Below are 15,010 nucleotides of genomic sequence, written 5' to 3'. Positions count from 1 at the left end.
CAAATCACAGCAAGTTGCCTCAAGGTGCTGTATTATTGTAAGGCAGACCCTACAATAGTACATACAGAGAAAAACCCAACAATCATATGACCCCCTATGAGCAAGCACTTTGAAGGAAAAACTCCCTTTTAACAGGAAGAAACCTCCAGCAGAACCAGGCTCAGGGAGGGGCGGGGCCATCTGCTGTGATTGGTTGCGGTGAGAGGATTGTTTGCCGAGCGTTATCCAAAGCACACTCTCTTTTGATTCACCTGCTAATTTTATTAACAGTATTCACTCACTGTGTCTTTGGGGTCTTGCTAGCTTAGCTTAGCTCATAGCCGACTCGTTAGCACCAATGCTACTTCACCTGTCCCTCCTGCACTTTCTTGCTCATTGTGTCAGATGTTTAGTTACTCCTCGGCCTCCTTTAGCAGTAATGATACTTGTAATAAATGCAGCATATTTGCAGCTCTGGAGGCCAGGATTACTGAATTGGAGACCTAACAATGTGGTGTATGCTGTACAGTGCAGCGAGGAATGCCCAGACCTCTACATTGGAGAGACCAAACAGCCACTTCACAAGCACATGGCACAACACAGAAGAGCCACCTCCACAGGACAAGACTCAGCAGTCCATCTGCATCTTAAGGATAAAGGTCACTCTTTCGAGGATGCCAATGTTCACATTTTGGACAGAGAGGACAGATGGTTTGAAAGAGGAGTGAAAGAAGCATCTATGTCCACTGTGAGCGACCATCTTTGAACAGAGGCGGGGGTTTACGACACCAACTCTCTGCCATCTATAATCCAGTTTTGAGATCCCTTCCCAGACGCCTTAACGCCCACTCACATCCTGGGCCATCTGACCTCAGGAATTCGCATGATAAGGTGGGGCCAGGTTTCGCAATGAGCTCACCCGAAACTCTGGCTGATTGGGACCCACGCCCAGTTTCACACCTTGGCTCAGGCGATTAGAGGATCATCAGGGGGTCCTTTTGTCCCTCTGTGGGGGGTCACTCCCACTAGGTTTTAAATCTGGGACTCCCCACCATTTGACCTTAGAACTGAAGAAGCTTCTCGGATGAGAGGTGAAACGTCTTCAAGCAACTTATAGAAGTCCAGACGCTTTTCTTTGCAAGCTCCTTTGACTACAATGACCTGGATGACTGAGAACCTTCACAGACTTATTTGAAGAGTTTCAGTCAGGTTTCAGAGCTCATCACAGCACAGAAACAGCTTTAGTGAAGGTTACAAATGATCGTCTTATGGCCTCTGACAGTGGACTCATCTCTGTGCTTGTCCTGCTAGACCTCAGTGCAGCGTTCGATACTGTCGACCATAATATCCTATTAGAGCGATTAGAACATGCTGTAGGTATTACAGGTACTGCACTGCAGTGGTTTGTATCATATCTATCTAATAGACTCCAATTTGTTCATGTAAATGGAGAGTCCTCTTCACACACTGAGGTTAATTATGGAGTTCCACAGGGTTCAGTGCTATGACCAATTCTGTTTACATTATACATGCTTCCCTTAGGCAGCATCATCAGAAGACATAGCATACATTTACACTGTATGGTGAATGCTGATGTTTGCCTCAGTGATAATTTGACAACTTTAATAACCTGATGAGTTAATTATTTTACCTGCACCCATAGCAGCAATGCTCTCCAGCTCCTCTCTCTTAGTTGCCGTGGTAATGGCCGTGGGTGACCTCAGCGGGACGGCCAGGATGTCCCTGATTTTTGGATCGAGTTGGGAGAAGGTTGAATGAAGCAGGTATTGAAAGAGTGTGCACATGTATGTGAATGTGAGTGTGTGGATACTGCGAGCACCGCAGGCTTGTTTTTACAGTGTGTGTGTTGTGCGATGTCCTGCGTGCTGCTGCAGGTGTGTTTGTGTTACCTGCTGTGGAAGTAGAAGGAGATGAGTTTGAAGATGTCATCAAAGACCAGAGAGGAGCCCTCCAAGTGGACGACTGGGGGAGACAGAGAAGAATGAATGGCTTCCTCCTTTGTGTGAATGTGTGTACTTTCTGAAGCAGCACCTACACGTCTTGTGTTGTTGGATCTTCATGTCGCGTACGAGCGGCGCCCCCTGCTCGTCAGGCAGCCGTACCGATAGCGTCGCGACGTCGTTGTCCTCTGTGCTGCGCACCAGGAAAGCCTGCAGACACCAGCGAGTGTGGTTTTGAGTCTGAGGTCATGTGATGTACAATAAGAAGCTGCCTCCTCTTTTAGAAGCGCACAGCTGTATGACTCACAGCGCGAGCGTCAGCACAAGTCTGAGGACGCTCTCACATGTCAGCGTCTCACAAATTTAACAGGTCCCATAAAAACAAACATGCAGCTGTGATTCACCTGGATGTGAAGTCATTCCATCTCAAACCAACCACACAATCTTCTGCTCCACTGCTCAGATTTGCTATTTGATATATGCTAATTATTAAATATGTTTATAATAGATATTAGATGTTATCTCTACTGTGAAACGGTAGCTTTCAAATGAATGAAAGATGGAAAATGGTAAATGGCCTGTATTTGTATAGCGCTTTACACTACATTCAGTCATCCACACATTCACACACTGACGCAGGTGTGGAAAATGAAGAAAGGTCCATATAACCAAATGATTTGTGAGTTATGATCAGAGCCTGGCTCCTGTAACCCGTCATATTTGCTCAATCCAGCACAAAAGCTAAATGCAAATCAGAGCTGGTCGAGCAGGAAATGAGATGGGTTGGCTGTATGTTCATGTCAGAGGGGATCTCCGAGGTTCCTCCAGCAACACCAGAAACTTCATTTCCTTCATTTGGTGAAGTTTTGAACCCGTCTGCAGATTTTCTGCATCAGTCTGTGATGTAAATGTCTTTATTTATTAAAGGGAAGAGGAAAATCAGGGAGCAGTCACCACTTCAGTGTCATTATTCCCAGCTCTAACACAACAATGACTTCCTGCTGAGTCGCCACGCGTGGAGACGTAAATTGCTCTTCGTAGGTTTGTTTGGTTTCCAGATGTGAGTCAGAGGTAAAGACTTTGTGATGGTGTCTGATATCAGGCCCTCGTTTCTGCGTTTTAACAGCTTTAAACCTGTTAAACATGTTTCACATTTCTGCTGTTGATTCAAACTTTCTGTGCATGCACGCGTCTACAGGTAAACGAAAAAAGGAGATGATGACGTATTTCCATCAGAGTAAAGGATATTTACCCTGTAAATAGGGCCCATTATAGAGGGGATACCTGTGTGTGTGTGTGTGTGTGTGTGTGTGTGTGTGTGTGTGTGTGTGTGTGTGTGTGTGTGTGTCTCACCCCGGCTGGCTCCTCCTCCAGTATCCTGGCGGTTTGCTCTCGGCTGAGTCCTTCGGGCCGCCACACGGAGGTGCTCCCGACCAGCCGGTCCACCGAGCTCAGCACCGGAGGAGCCGGTGAGGCTGGTGGGAACACAGGGGTGGGACGGGGGGAGGAAGAAGAGGAGGGGGGTGGGAGTGTAGGAGATAAAGGAGCAGGAAGAGGGGGAGGAGAGAAAGTGGGCGTCAGATCAGAGGAGACAGAGGACAGCAGGGGAGGAGCAGGAGTGGGGACAGGGGAAGGTGAGAGAGGGGGAGGCAAAGATAAGGGAGGAGGTGCGTGGACCGGAGGGAGAGGGGGAGGGAGGGACGGAGGGGTGGCTGGAGGCAGAGGAGGTCGAGAGGGGAGATGGGAGTTCCTGACTGCAGAAGGTGGAGGTTTGGGCCGACATGGCCGGGGCGGCGGGTGGGAGGGCAGCGAGGGCGGAGGCAGGGGGGGGGGCGGGTCAAGTGGTCCTGTCACAGGGCTGCAAAGAGAAAAGGTCAAAGGTCAATAAACAGATTGACAGCTGGCCGGTGATGTTTCCTGTGATCAGCTGCTCGGACTTTAACCACACTGAGAGGATGGCCCACCCGCTGGGCCCAGGCCCCGCCTTTTAAAACACACCTGCTGCTGCTGCAGATTTCATAATGGCTGGCATCATCGCCGGCTTCAAAGGGGCGGAGTTAAACATCTGACTTAACACCAGTGCAGCCGACTCAGAAAGCATCCAGACGGCGGAGCGGGCCTCAAACACGAGCTGAACTATCACCGAGCGCCACGTGCTGCTGCTGGGACGACTCCTACCGCCCCTCTGTGATCCCTGACGGAGCTCCCAGGTCACGTGACCAGCTCCTGAGTCTGGTTTCATTTGTATTATAATTGTTTTATTTTTTCAGTGTCGTGTGCAGCACTTTGTGTCTGCCGTGGTTGATTTAAGGTGGTGATAAAGACACCTGAGGGACCCTGCAGGTATGTTGTTGAGGCCAGTTTACCCCAGGTAGGGTCTCCCTGCATGAGCGAGGGCTGGAACATGGATGGATGCTAACGCAAGCTGTGCTGGTGACCAGGTGGATGTTAGGAGGTGAAGTCTGATGTCAAGGTCGTGGTATCACTGACTCATCCTGTGCCTGTCAAGGCCCGGGGTGTGTTGTTGTCTGAGTCATGTGACCTAAGGTGTGAAGTCTTTGTGCGTCGCGTGGTGAGTTTCAGGTCCGCCTCCGAGGTGCCAACCACAGAAGGATGCTAGAGCTCATCAGGTGAGAGGTGAAGCATCCTCAGAAAGCTGAAAATGAGATCCCGTTGCTTCAGCTGAGGCGTTTAAGCCTTAGAGAGACGATAAAGACTAATTGAATCTAAGTCTTCTTCACTCGCCGCGGCTGCAGCGCTCAGAGCTCCTCGCTCGCAGCAGCCTGGAAACCACACAGATGTTAGCGGTGCATCAGAAACCGGAGCACAGGACAACAGCAGCTGATGAGAGCGGTCTCTGGGGTTTGTCAGGGCAAGTGATTTATTTACATTACATCATCTGACATTACAGCATGGCCTCTAGGGGTCACGGGGTCACCAGTTTGGCTTTTTAAGGCTATGAAACGGTAAAAGCTGGTCCAGCAGGAGCACAGGCGTGTTTGAGACGTCTCCTCCCCCAGCCTGACACACGGGCAGCAGGGCGCCGTGTGTCTGTGTGTCAGTGAGCTGCTCCTCATCATCACCTGGTGAACACAGTGAGTTAATAGCGCAATGCTGTTAGAGGAAGTCTGTGGTCAGTTCGTCTAGTCCTGTGGTTACCAAACAGAGAACAAAATAGCAGGTTGGTGTTGAAGGTAGTCCGCCACTGATGGCTGCACATCGTTTCCATCAGTTCTTCTGATCGTGTTGTGAGGTGAATGCACGGCCCGCCTGCAGTGTTTGCATCTACCCGGCTTTACCTGCCAGGTGAGTCCGACAGGTGCCGGACAGGTGGACGTTGGGTTTCCAGGTGTGTGTGTTGCTACCTGACAGGTGACTCACTCAGCGGTCCAGATGACACCAAAAAACATGAAAAGAAACACTTTCACAACACTTGTGTTGTTCCTCTTGCAGTTCGCCACATATAAGAAGAAGATCTGTTTCCTGTCGTTGACCCCCTGAGGGGTCAGGGTCACTTGGACCCTTCCCCCCTCCCCCCATCAGTCGGGGCCTCCTGTGTTGTTCTATTAAAATCCCAGCATGCACCTGCACGCTGCAGGCTGCAGCCTTTATTTACCTTTGCTGCAGTCTGAGTTACCTCTGCCTTATCAGTGGTCTGGTGGTTTGGCTTTAAATAGACGAGTACTTGCTAGCAGTATGTTACAGCACGGTCATGCTAATTTACGTTTGTCTCTGTAGCTAAGTTTGAAGTGCTGTTTGTGGCCCGTAGATAACAAAGGCTCTCAGCTGAGAGTGGCGCCATCAGCGAGCGTTAATATGTTTGCTTTATGGCTTCCTCTGCTCACTTCTCCCTCTGCAACGCAAAGAGTGCCGGTGATTGTAAATTACAGCAGATTGCTGACAGCAGAGTGACGTAAGGTGTTGTTCTTGAGCTCCTCGTGTTTGTGTTTAAAGCAGCTGTTACACACGGGGGTGGTCTTTAATTAGACCTGTTTGGTGCCCAAGTGTCACTTGAGGACGAGCTCATGGAGGTGCAGCGTGGATGAAAGTGTCTTTAGGGTTGTGGACCCTGAACCGGTCTGTGATCGTGCACAGCATGCAGGTGATGTAGCGGCCGACCTACGTTCCTTTGGGAATCTCGGGGAAAGCCGGGACACAGTGGAGAGATTGCGTCACTTAACTGTCTCCAGGAAAAGCTGGAGGAGGTCCTGAGAGGGACGGCGTCTAAAAGGAGCTGCCGGGGCTTCGGTGCCATCCGTCTCTCAGCCAATGGCGTGTCCAGCGGGGTGGCCTGGGGGGGCACAGGCCACCCCCCAAACCAGACTGGCCACCCCAGGTGCCACCCCAAAGGCAAAACAATAAAATTCAATCAAATATCAAATGTCCGATTATGTTTTCACGGTGACGCTCAGATATCCGAGTGTAAGTGAATGCAGCATCGCTTCTGCGCTATGTGCATCACGTTAGCAAAGGTAGGAGAGCCAAGCGCGAAAGACGGCACTGCAGGAAACAATTTTTCGGTGAAAGAAAATGAGGACAGAATAAATGTCCCGGTAAGTAATATCAAGTTTGTTGAGTTTAGTAAACTTCGGTGAAATTAGAATACCAAAGAAAAAATAACACTTAAAGAATTATTGCAGCTGTGGAATATTTCAGACAGTATGCTACTGAGGGCAGCTAACATAAGAGTTATGAGTTATAAGATATAATCTAAGTCGTAACATTGCTGTATGGAGCTGCAGATTTGGTTGCAGGTTAACATAGCTGGACTGGCCATCGGGCATACCGGGCATATCCCCAGTGACTTATTTTTTCTTTTTTTTGTAACGGCATGAACAATGAGAGGTGGTGGATTGGCCAGATGCAGGTCGATGTGTAGAAATAACTCCGTTGTTTGGTGGTGGCTATGACGGGGCTTCCACAGAGGCAACAGGTGGATGAGGGAAGGGGAGGCAGGAGGAGAGACCCGAAGCAGCCACCAGTCCGAGTGTCAGGTGAACTGAACTTCAGGTAAGAAGTTATGACCTGCAGTCTATCTGGGTCAGATATAAACCAAGTTTAGGTGGAGTTTATTTTCATGTTGCTGACTTTTTACTGTCAGTTGCAATAACTCATACTGCGTTCTAGCCAGTTTGACGGAGTTTTTATACAGCTGGGTGGGTGCTATGATGTTACTGATAGTGAACTTTATTTTATTCATAAGGTTAGTAGAGTTGCCAACGGCTCCTTAAAAAAATGGAATGGTCCCTCATTCAGAGAAAATATTACACGTTTCATATTGAGCTGAGAAGAGACCAGTTTGTCCCGGACTTTAGCTAGAATGGAAAAAAGACACAAAGCTGGAGTTATTCTGTCTTTACGCTGCACAGCTGGCTCTTCTTCTCTCATTCTCTCCCCTCCCTCTCCTGTTGCTACTTCAATCATGAAACTGATCAATGATCAGCTGATCGGCTTTTCTCTCGCGTTTGTTTATCGCCCACTTTGCGCCAGAAAGAGGAAACCAGCGGATATTGCGCTAAACAACAGCAGCACGTTTAAGCTTGATCAGCTGTTGTTAGAATGTATTTAATATTAATTTCTAGTATCAGCTGATGTTTGCTGGAGCCACAGCTGTAAAGCTGCTGGTCATGATGTCTGTTTAGATATGTGGTGAGAGGGAAACATGAAGATGAAACCAGGAGATGTCCTTACTGAACCATCAGAGCTGAACAGGTGATGGAGAAACAGGTTTACCTTTTAGGTGACATGAATGAGTTGAAGTTATGAACTGTTTCTGAGAGACAAATAACACCAGGATCCTTTTTTATGTAGCTGACAGCTGGTAACTGTGCAGGGGCGGGTCTAGCAAAGTTTTGCCAGGGGGCCAGGTAGGGCATTAACAGGGAAAGGTGGGCACAAAGAAATACTTTTCTTTCTTATTCTCATTTAAAATACCTAGTTTTTATTAAATAATTATCTAAATCTTACAACCAAAGTTTTTATCTGACGTAAAATGTATAGAAATCATACATATACCAACAAGACTGTACATCACTGTCACAACAGGGTTTGTTTTCAGTCAAAGTCTTTATGGCTTTAATACCTGGTGGGTCGGTCTGTAGTAAAAATGCCCAATTTTTTTTGTCCCAGTCCAGCCCTGCAGGTTAATACTGGCAGTGTCACCATGCCAGCTGACTGTATTTCATCATCAGCCAGTGTTGTTCTTTATCAATATTACCAAAGTTTACCATAAGGCAGCATAGAAAGTATTTACTTGCTTTCAGGTTTTATTCAAATGTTAGTCTTTTCATTTGTTTCCCCACTTTTTTCCTGTTTCAAAATCAAACACCAGTTTGTGAGAAGATTATCTTCTTTTTTTAACAGGCAGATAAAGTTTTGCATTGGCATTGGCTAATTTGTCAATTGTTTGTTACAAATGTTCGTATTTTAATTTTCAAAAATGTTTTTGCCCAAAACATATGTGCACTATATGTCAGTAAAAATACTATGCAAATATTGCTGTCCTTGAATGCTGAGTAAGCACTGACAAAGCACTGATTGTATCTCTTGTACTTTATCAACGCAGTATCTAAAAACTTTGCACCGTAGTGGTTAAAATCTCATTCGAATAAGAGTTAAAAGTGCATTTGGTTATTAGGTTTATAGGATTATTGAATTATGGTTAACGGTTGGTAGAATTTTTTTTTTAAACATTATCTGCCAATTAAATCTGCCACCCTTCTCCAAATCTGTGCCCCTACCTGGCCCCCCCAACAAAAATTTTCTAGACACGCCACTGCTCTCAGCTGTTCTTACAAAAAGAGCCAGTTGATTCCACTGAGACGTGTCTTCAGTGGATTTCAGGCTGATGAAATCATGTGACTAACCGATCCCAGTCCAACGGCCATAAGTGCCCGTCTGCTCACAGGAAGACAGGCGGCACAATAAATCGTTCAGTCAGCTGAATTTTCAAGCTGTGACCAGAAGCAGACATCCTGTGTTTGATTCATGTTTGCTGAGCTGCATGGAAACACCACGCACGCACATTTACTCCACCTTTGATTCCAGCGGAGGAGACGTTAGAAACGGCCTACACCCATCACGTCGCTGAGGTGCGTCTTTACCTGACACAGGTTTAAAGTCCACGCTCGGTCTGCTCTGACTCTATTAAACATGAAGCAGTGCCTTCACTCGTGCTCTGCTGTGGTTCACGTTGCAATGCAGTCTGGGTGGTGATGTCATACAAGTGGAATGGTTACGGTCCCGATCTGTGCTCAACCTGTTCAAAGGAGGAACATTTGGGGGGCGTAGCAACACGAAAGCGATCACGGGGGTGAGGGTGTCCGTGTGGCGCTCCACGCCAACATCCGGTCGTCAGATGTTGGACGATTAAACACCACCAAGCAGGACTCCATCGGCACCTGTATCGGAGTGTCTGTGCTGTCTGAGCTGGACACGCTGAACTCAGCCTGACTGCACGGGAAGGTTGTCACTTCCTGCGCAACGCTTCACAGCCAGCAGGGCGGCCTCTGATACTTCCTGTCTTTCATGGTTGTTAGGCTGGTTCACATGTGCTGCCTCAGGATCATCAGGCTGAAAAGTGTTCGACCACTAAAGTCTGTCAATGAGTAAACGGGTGGGGCGGTAGTTAGATCCCTGGCTCCTCCAGTCTGCGTGCTGAAGTATCCTTGAGCAGGGCACTGACCCCTGAGCTGCCCCCGGTGCATGAGAGTGTTGGTGTAGTTTGTATGGAGAGTAAAAAGTGCCCTGAGTGCTAATAAGGACCGGCCCGTACATAAATAATAAAAGCTTGTGAAGACGATGACAGGCATCTGTGACCTGCTCCTGCAGCCGCAGACGGATCAAATGCCAAGAAAGAAGAAACTATAACTCACTTATAAACTCACAGCTAAACGCTGTGTTGGTTATTTATGCTTGTTTAAAGATATGGACGTGCAGGTGATGGTGTAGGTCTGACAGCAGCCTGTCACTGCAGGTCAGGCCTTATAGATTGTTTCACTGACCAAAAACACGAAGACAAGAAAAGCAGCAAAAGAGGTCTGTGCCCCAGAGGGAGCCCCCTGCTGCCCCCACGACCAACGTAAGGAGAGGATGGACGGGTGGACTTAGACTTTTACAGTTACTGCATCAGTTTTTACTCCACTGCAGTTTTTGCTGAAATGAAGCAGTCACATGTGAGCTCTGCAGGTTTCAGTAACAGTCCTGTGATGTGTAAGCATCCACTTTTACATCTCATACATGAGTTATCTGGGCCTTTTATCCCCGAGGAGTTTTAAATGAAGAAGTGATACTGCAGCGTAGTAAAGCAGCACAATACTTCACCCGCCGCTGACTCTGCAGTGACTGAGCCTTCAGCACAACAACACTCGCGTTCCCTGCCGCCCTGCGGCCTCGATAACGTAGTGATTTGGACACAGGCGAGCTGAGTGAGAAACGAATGCCACAGAGCAGGACACTCATTTACAATGACTTCTTTTCACAGCCAGAGAAGTCGCCCCCTGCTGGACATTACACAGAATGCGGGTTTAAACATAGCCTGTATATAAAAGATGGACATAGCCAGCCGTTGTTTTTGGACTCCTCAGTTTGAAAAATCATCTTTAGAAACGAGGGGGGAGTGCTGGCTGCCATGATTGTAGACTGTATGAGACCATCACACAGACTGATTACTATTTAGTGCTCTACAACATCTAATCAAAACCCTAGAACTTCACTGTGCACCACACCTGGAGCTCCGCCTTTGGGGACGGTCTGTTAGTACAGTAACCTCACAGCAGCCATATTATTGGTCAGATGATGTCATTAAAAATGCTCCAACAGCACAAACACGTTGCGAGGTCTAGTTAGCAGACCGCTAGCAGCTGCAGCCACCTGTGTCACCATCCACCTGTCAGTCAAAGAGGCCACACCCCCAATAATGCAAACTTTAAGCCTTCATACAAGTCAAATAGGAAGGAAGAGATCAAAACAGTTTTTCTTTCTTTCTGCTGTAAAGTTGGACGTTTTATCTCGGGAGCCTCTGCTGGAGCCTCTAGTGGGCGTTAGAAGAACTGCAGCTTTTGGTGCTTTCGACTTCCATCGTTTACACAAAGTCTTTGATTCTTTGACAAATTAAGCAAGCCAATTTAGAATCGGGAATAGGAGCAATAATCGTTCAATAATCAAGCAATAATCGTTCCTCTCAGTAAACCTCAGAAATGCTCCATGAGGGAAGGTTTTTGTCATACGCTCACTACTGAAGACTTTTTCATTTAAGTTAAATCCTGAAGCATTAAGCTGACATTCAGATGTGATAACAGTCAATGCGCCTTTTTGGAGCACTTCACATCAACTCAGGCCTCTCTAACTCTCCCCTGGAAGTATGGAAACAGACTCCAATCCTGCACAGAATCAGGATTTTCCCCGCTCTGGGAGGACACTGACCTAAATATGAGCGAGTGAGTCATCACATCTGTTTTTCCTGTCTGACTTTCGACCCCCGACTCCCTCCTCCACTCTGAAACCGCAGCACCATCCCCCTTACCCCTCACTCAAAAATGCCTCTCGCTGCTTTTTCCACCCGTACATATCATCGCAGACCCCCATTAGACTCACCCTGCGTCCTGGGGAACGACGCTGGCCTCCATCATAACGGCGGCGACTGACTGTTTGACTGCTCCGTCTCTCTCAGCTCCATCGAAAACCCCGCCTCCTCTTTGCCCCCTTCTTTCCTCCTCCTGTTGATCTGAGCAGGCCTGAATAAGGAGAAACTACAAGGCAAAGGGGAAAATGTGTTCCTGTGTCGGCCCTCCCCTGTGTTTAAGCCTCGACTTCCTGAGCCGTTCGTGAGGCAGGAAGAGGCCGAGCACTTTGGTCAGACTTCCCCTGCTCTGCCTCTTCTTAGCTTGTGACACACTCTCTTTGCTTCAGCGCTCTGCAGCTGATCCTGCTCTTTCTCAACTCGGCTGCTCAATCAGACCTTTGAATTTCTGCATTTTTACATCTTTTGGAAACACAACCCTGCCTCCTCCACGTCCCTTCTCCCCTCCCCTCTCTACTTTTAAACTTTTCCAGATGCTCTCCGCTCAAACTCTGGAATGCTGGACTTCATGTTTCCTGCAGGCGTCACTGTTTTGTTTTTTTTTGGGTTGTTGACCCCGTTCTCCTCCTCCTCCTCTTCCTCCTCCTACTCCCTGCTCACATTTACAATAGAAACTCTGCTTTTGCTTCTCTACACCTACTCCTGTCTGAGCTTATCTCTTCTCTCATGTATAATCTCTCCCTCTGAAGACATTCCTGCCCAAAGAAACTATTAAGATTGGACTGATAGCTCAAATTAAAGTGTGTGTGGCAGGAAGACTTCATGTTTGCAGTTTTGGGAGACAGAGCTGCAGAGTGAGCGTTGATGTTAATCAGAAACTCTGCAGCGTGTGCAGAAGCTACAGACGCTATAGGTCTAACCCCCCACTGCTGCTCTGATGGCTGCACTTACTGTAAAACTTTAAGGGTGCATGGTGGACATGCATATGTGGTCACACGCACACACACACACACACACACACACACACACACACACACACACACACACACACACACACACGTACATGGTGCATTCATGTGTGGTGAGTGTGCAGCTGCTTCCTGTGTGATCATTTTTCACTCCGACAGCCTCCACTACTCACATGAAAAACCAGGTGAGAAGCTGACTTCACACTACATCGTCAGCATCAGTGAGCATCCACCAGAGGGCGCTGCGGCCCACAACATTCACTTGGGATGAAACCAGGAAACCTCATTACAGAAACACCAAGAGTCACGCTCGGTCATTTTCAGCTGGCTGTTTTTATCCTCGGCTGCTCGAGCAGCAGGGAGCGGGGCTCATTAAGGCCCACTGTGACCACGGTAACGCTCGCCTTCACCACCGTTTAATCACGCTGCCGACGCCAAAACAGACCTGACCTCAGACTGAAGGCTGACCTGAACGATTTTACCGCCTCTCACTGATTTTTCTGGTGAGCTGCATGAAATGCGAACATTTAAAAAGTACAGATCAGCTCCGGAGACCAGCTATAAGCTCAGGGCCTCAAACCTTCTCTCTGTAACGCCCAGCAGGGGGCGCCTCCTCTGAAGTCTGATTGTATTGAGGTTTGTGAGAAAATGAGCGTCCTGATCAGCTGAGCTCAGACGGCTTTACGGTTGCTGGTTTCAGAACTGAACGTCCATCTTGCATTTACAGTCTGTGGAAAAATCACAGACTAAGTGAAAACTGATTAATGCTGCAGAGAAGATCCCTGATTGGAGCATCGAACGAGGCATGTGAGGGTCTTTCTGTGCATAAATTACTGCACATGCATTTCTCAGATCACCTCCTGTTCATCGAAGCTTGGACGTGCCATATATCATAATGGATGTAATGTGATATATTTTGTAAGACATTCATGCTGGCTCTTTGCTGTGCCTGGCTGTTCTCACAGTGAAAGCATGATTGTAGTATATGTGTCAGTTACAGGCCACCATATGCTGCCCCAGAGGCCTGCTGGGATGAGTCTGAATAGATTTCGAACCTCGTCTTTTATCTGTGTTCTGTTTCAGCTGAAATGGCAGCCAAGCGTTTGATTTAGGTGATTCATTTGTTTACTGGGAGCCGGCTGCAGGATTTGACGGCGTTTCAACATTTTCTACAGATGACGTGGAAGGAGTGAAAGAGTGAGAGGATCAGCTGTTTGTACAGCATGAGGTTTTTGTTCCAGACGGAGAAAGACGTGACTGACAGAGCGAATAAAGCACCGCTGGAATATGTAACATGACAAAGACTGTATCTAAAAGGTGCGTGCTGCTGTCTTTGGTTTCTGGAGCCTGATTTTTAAGATTCAGAGGTCGTGTTTTGGATGCTGCCGTGTTGTTTTTGTGTTTCAGGAAATGGCCATATTTGGATGTGAGGGTGGAGTTATCAGCTAATGCTCCCTGCTACTGCTGCCCTCACAGTTCCTCAGTTATGACTTTTGGGAGACTGACAACTTCACGTAAAGGTGTAGATCTGAATATAGAGAAGCACTAAGCTCCTCACACTTTGTGCCGGGGCTTCATGCTCTCACAGATGTTCCTCTTATGAAGCCCAGCTGTGCGGTGTGCACACAGATTTACAGGCTGCTCTCACACAGACGAATGTTTCTGTCCATCTTGTCTCAGCAGACACGCAGAGTCAACACCGCTCGAGCTCACATTGCAAGCCAGCATAATAATAAAGACGAGTGTGAGTCAGTCTGTGTGTCAATCACACGAGCGTCACAGAGACGACTGGCCCAGTTTTAATGAAATACGTTTTTAGAAAAGATTTTCCCTCCAGAGAATAAATGAAATCATTCTAATGTATGTTAACTACTGCCTCAGTGTTCGACTGTGCAGTGAGGGCTCTTGCTGGCTTTCAGAACCATCCACTGGCTAAATACTAAGTGAGCCTAAATAGCCTTGCTGCAGTAATGGATTCGGGAAAGTACTCCATCCATCCATCCATGCAGGGATGCTCAGGCCTCCGTCTCCCCACCCACTTCCTCCAGCTCTTCTAAAGGGGCAGTGAGGAGTTTTCAGCCAATATGGACACGAGGCATCAAGGAGACACCTGAACCTCCTCAGCTGGCTCCTTTGAGGAGTAGCGGTCTACTCTGAGCCCCTCCTCACCCTCTCTCTCAAAAGTTGAGACCAGAGGAAGCTTTTTGATCTTCTGATTGGCTCCCCCCTCACACAGCCAGAGTTGTGTGCTTTGGGTCACATGATCCTAACAGGTGAAGAGTGTATATTACTCAACCAGATGGTGAGTGATTGTTGGGTAGTATCAGTGGCACCAAAAACCTCCTTGGTGATGGTTTGGTAGCCCACAGTCAGTGTGGCAGACACTGACTTATCTGAAAACATTTGCTAATAACAGCCGAGCAGTCATGAAACTGTTTTCCATGACAAAAACCAGCTTCAGAGTAAAAGTTCTTACCCGACTGAAACAGCAAACTTCAAAAGAAACTTTTAAAAAAAATTTTTAACTTTTAAATATTTTGTTATGCAGCGGTCACTATAATGTGGTTCACCTTTCACTGTTT

The 15,010-nt window shown here is 47.6% G+C and overlaps 1 protein-coding gene across 1 annotated transcript in view; it reads right to left on the bottom strand.

The window, feature by feature from the left end:
* Window positions 1–12,205, bottom strand: part of rin3 (Ras and Rab interactor 3) — a 28,052-nt gene extending 15,847 nt beyond the window's left edge. The window contains exons 1-5 of the mRNA XM_080293551.1: window positions 11,535–12,205; window positions 3,294–3,798; window positions 2,036–2,150; window positions 1,890–1,962; window positions 1,631–1,722 (exon numbers count right to left, since the gene is read on the bottom strand). Of these exons, the coding sequence (XP_080149677.1) occupies window positions 1,631–1,722; window positions 1,890–1,962; window positions 2,036–2,150; window positions 3,294–3,798; window positions 11,535–11,569 (820 nt within the window). The 5' untranslated portion in view covers window positions 11,570–12,205. The remainder of the gene's footprint in view (window positions 1–1,630; window positions 1,723–1,889; window positions 1,963–2,035; window positions 2,151–3,293; window positions 3,799–11,534) is intronic.
* Between the last annotated feature and the right edge of the window lie 2,805 nt (window positions 12,206–15,010).

Source organism: Astatotilapia calliptera, chromosome 19 (genome assembly GCF_964374335.1).
Source record: "Astatotilapia calliptera chromosome 19, fAstCal68.1, whole genome shotgun sequence".
NCBI classification, from domain to species: domain Eukaryota; kingdom Metazoa; phylum Chordata; class Actinopteri; order Cichliformes; family Cichlidae; genus Astatotilapia; species Astatotilapia calliptera.
Note: the sequence above shows the minus strand (reverse complement) of the source record. Positions and strands in the feature narration are given on the sequence as shown.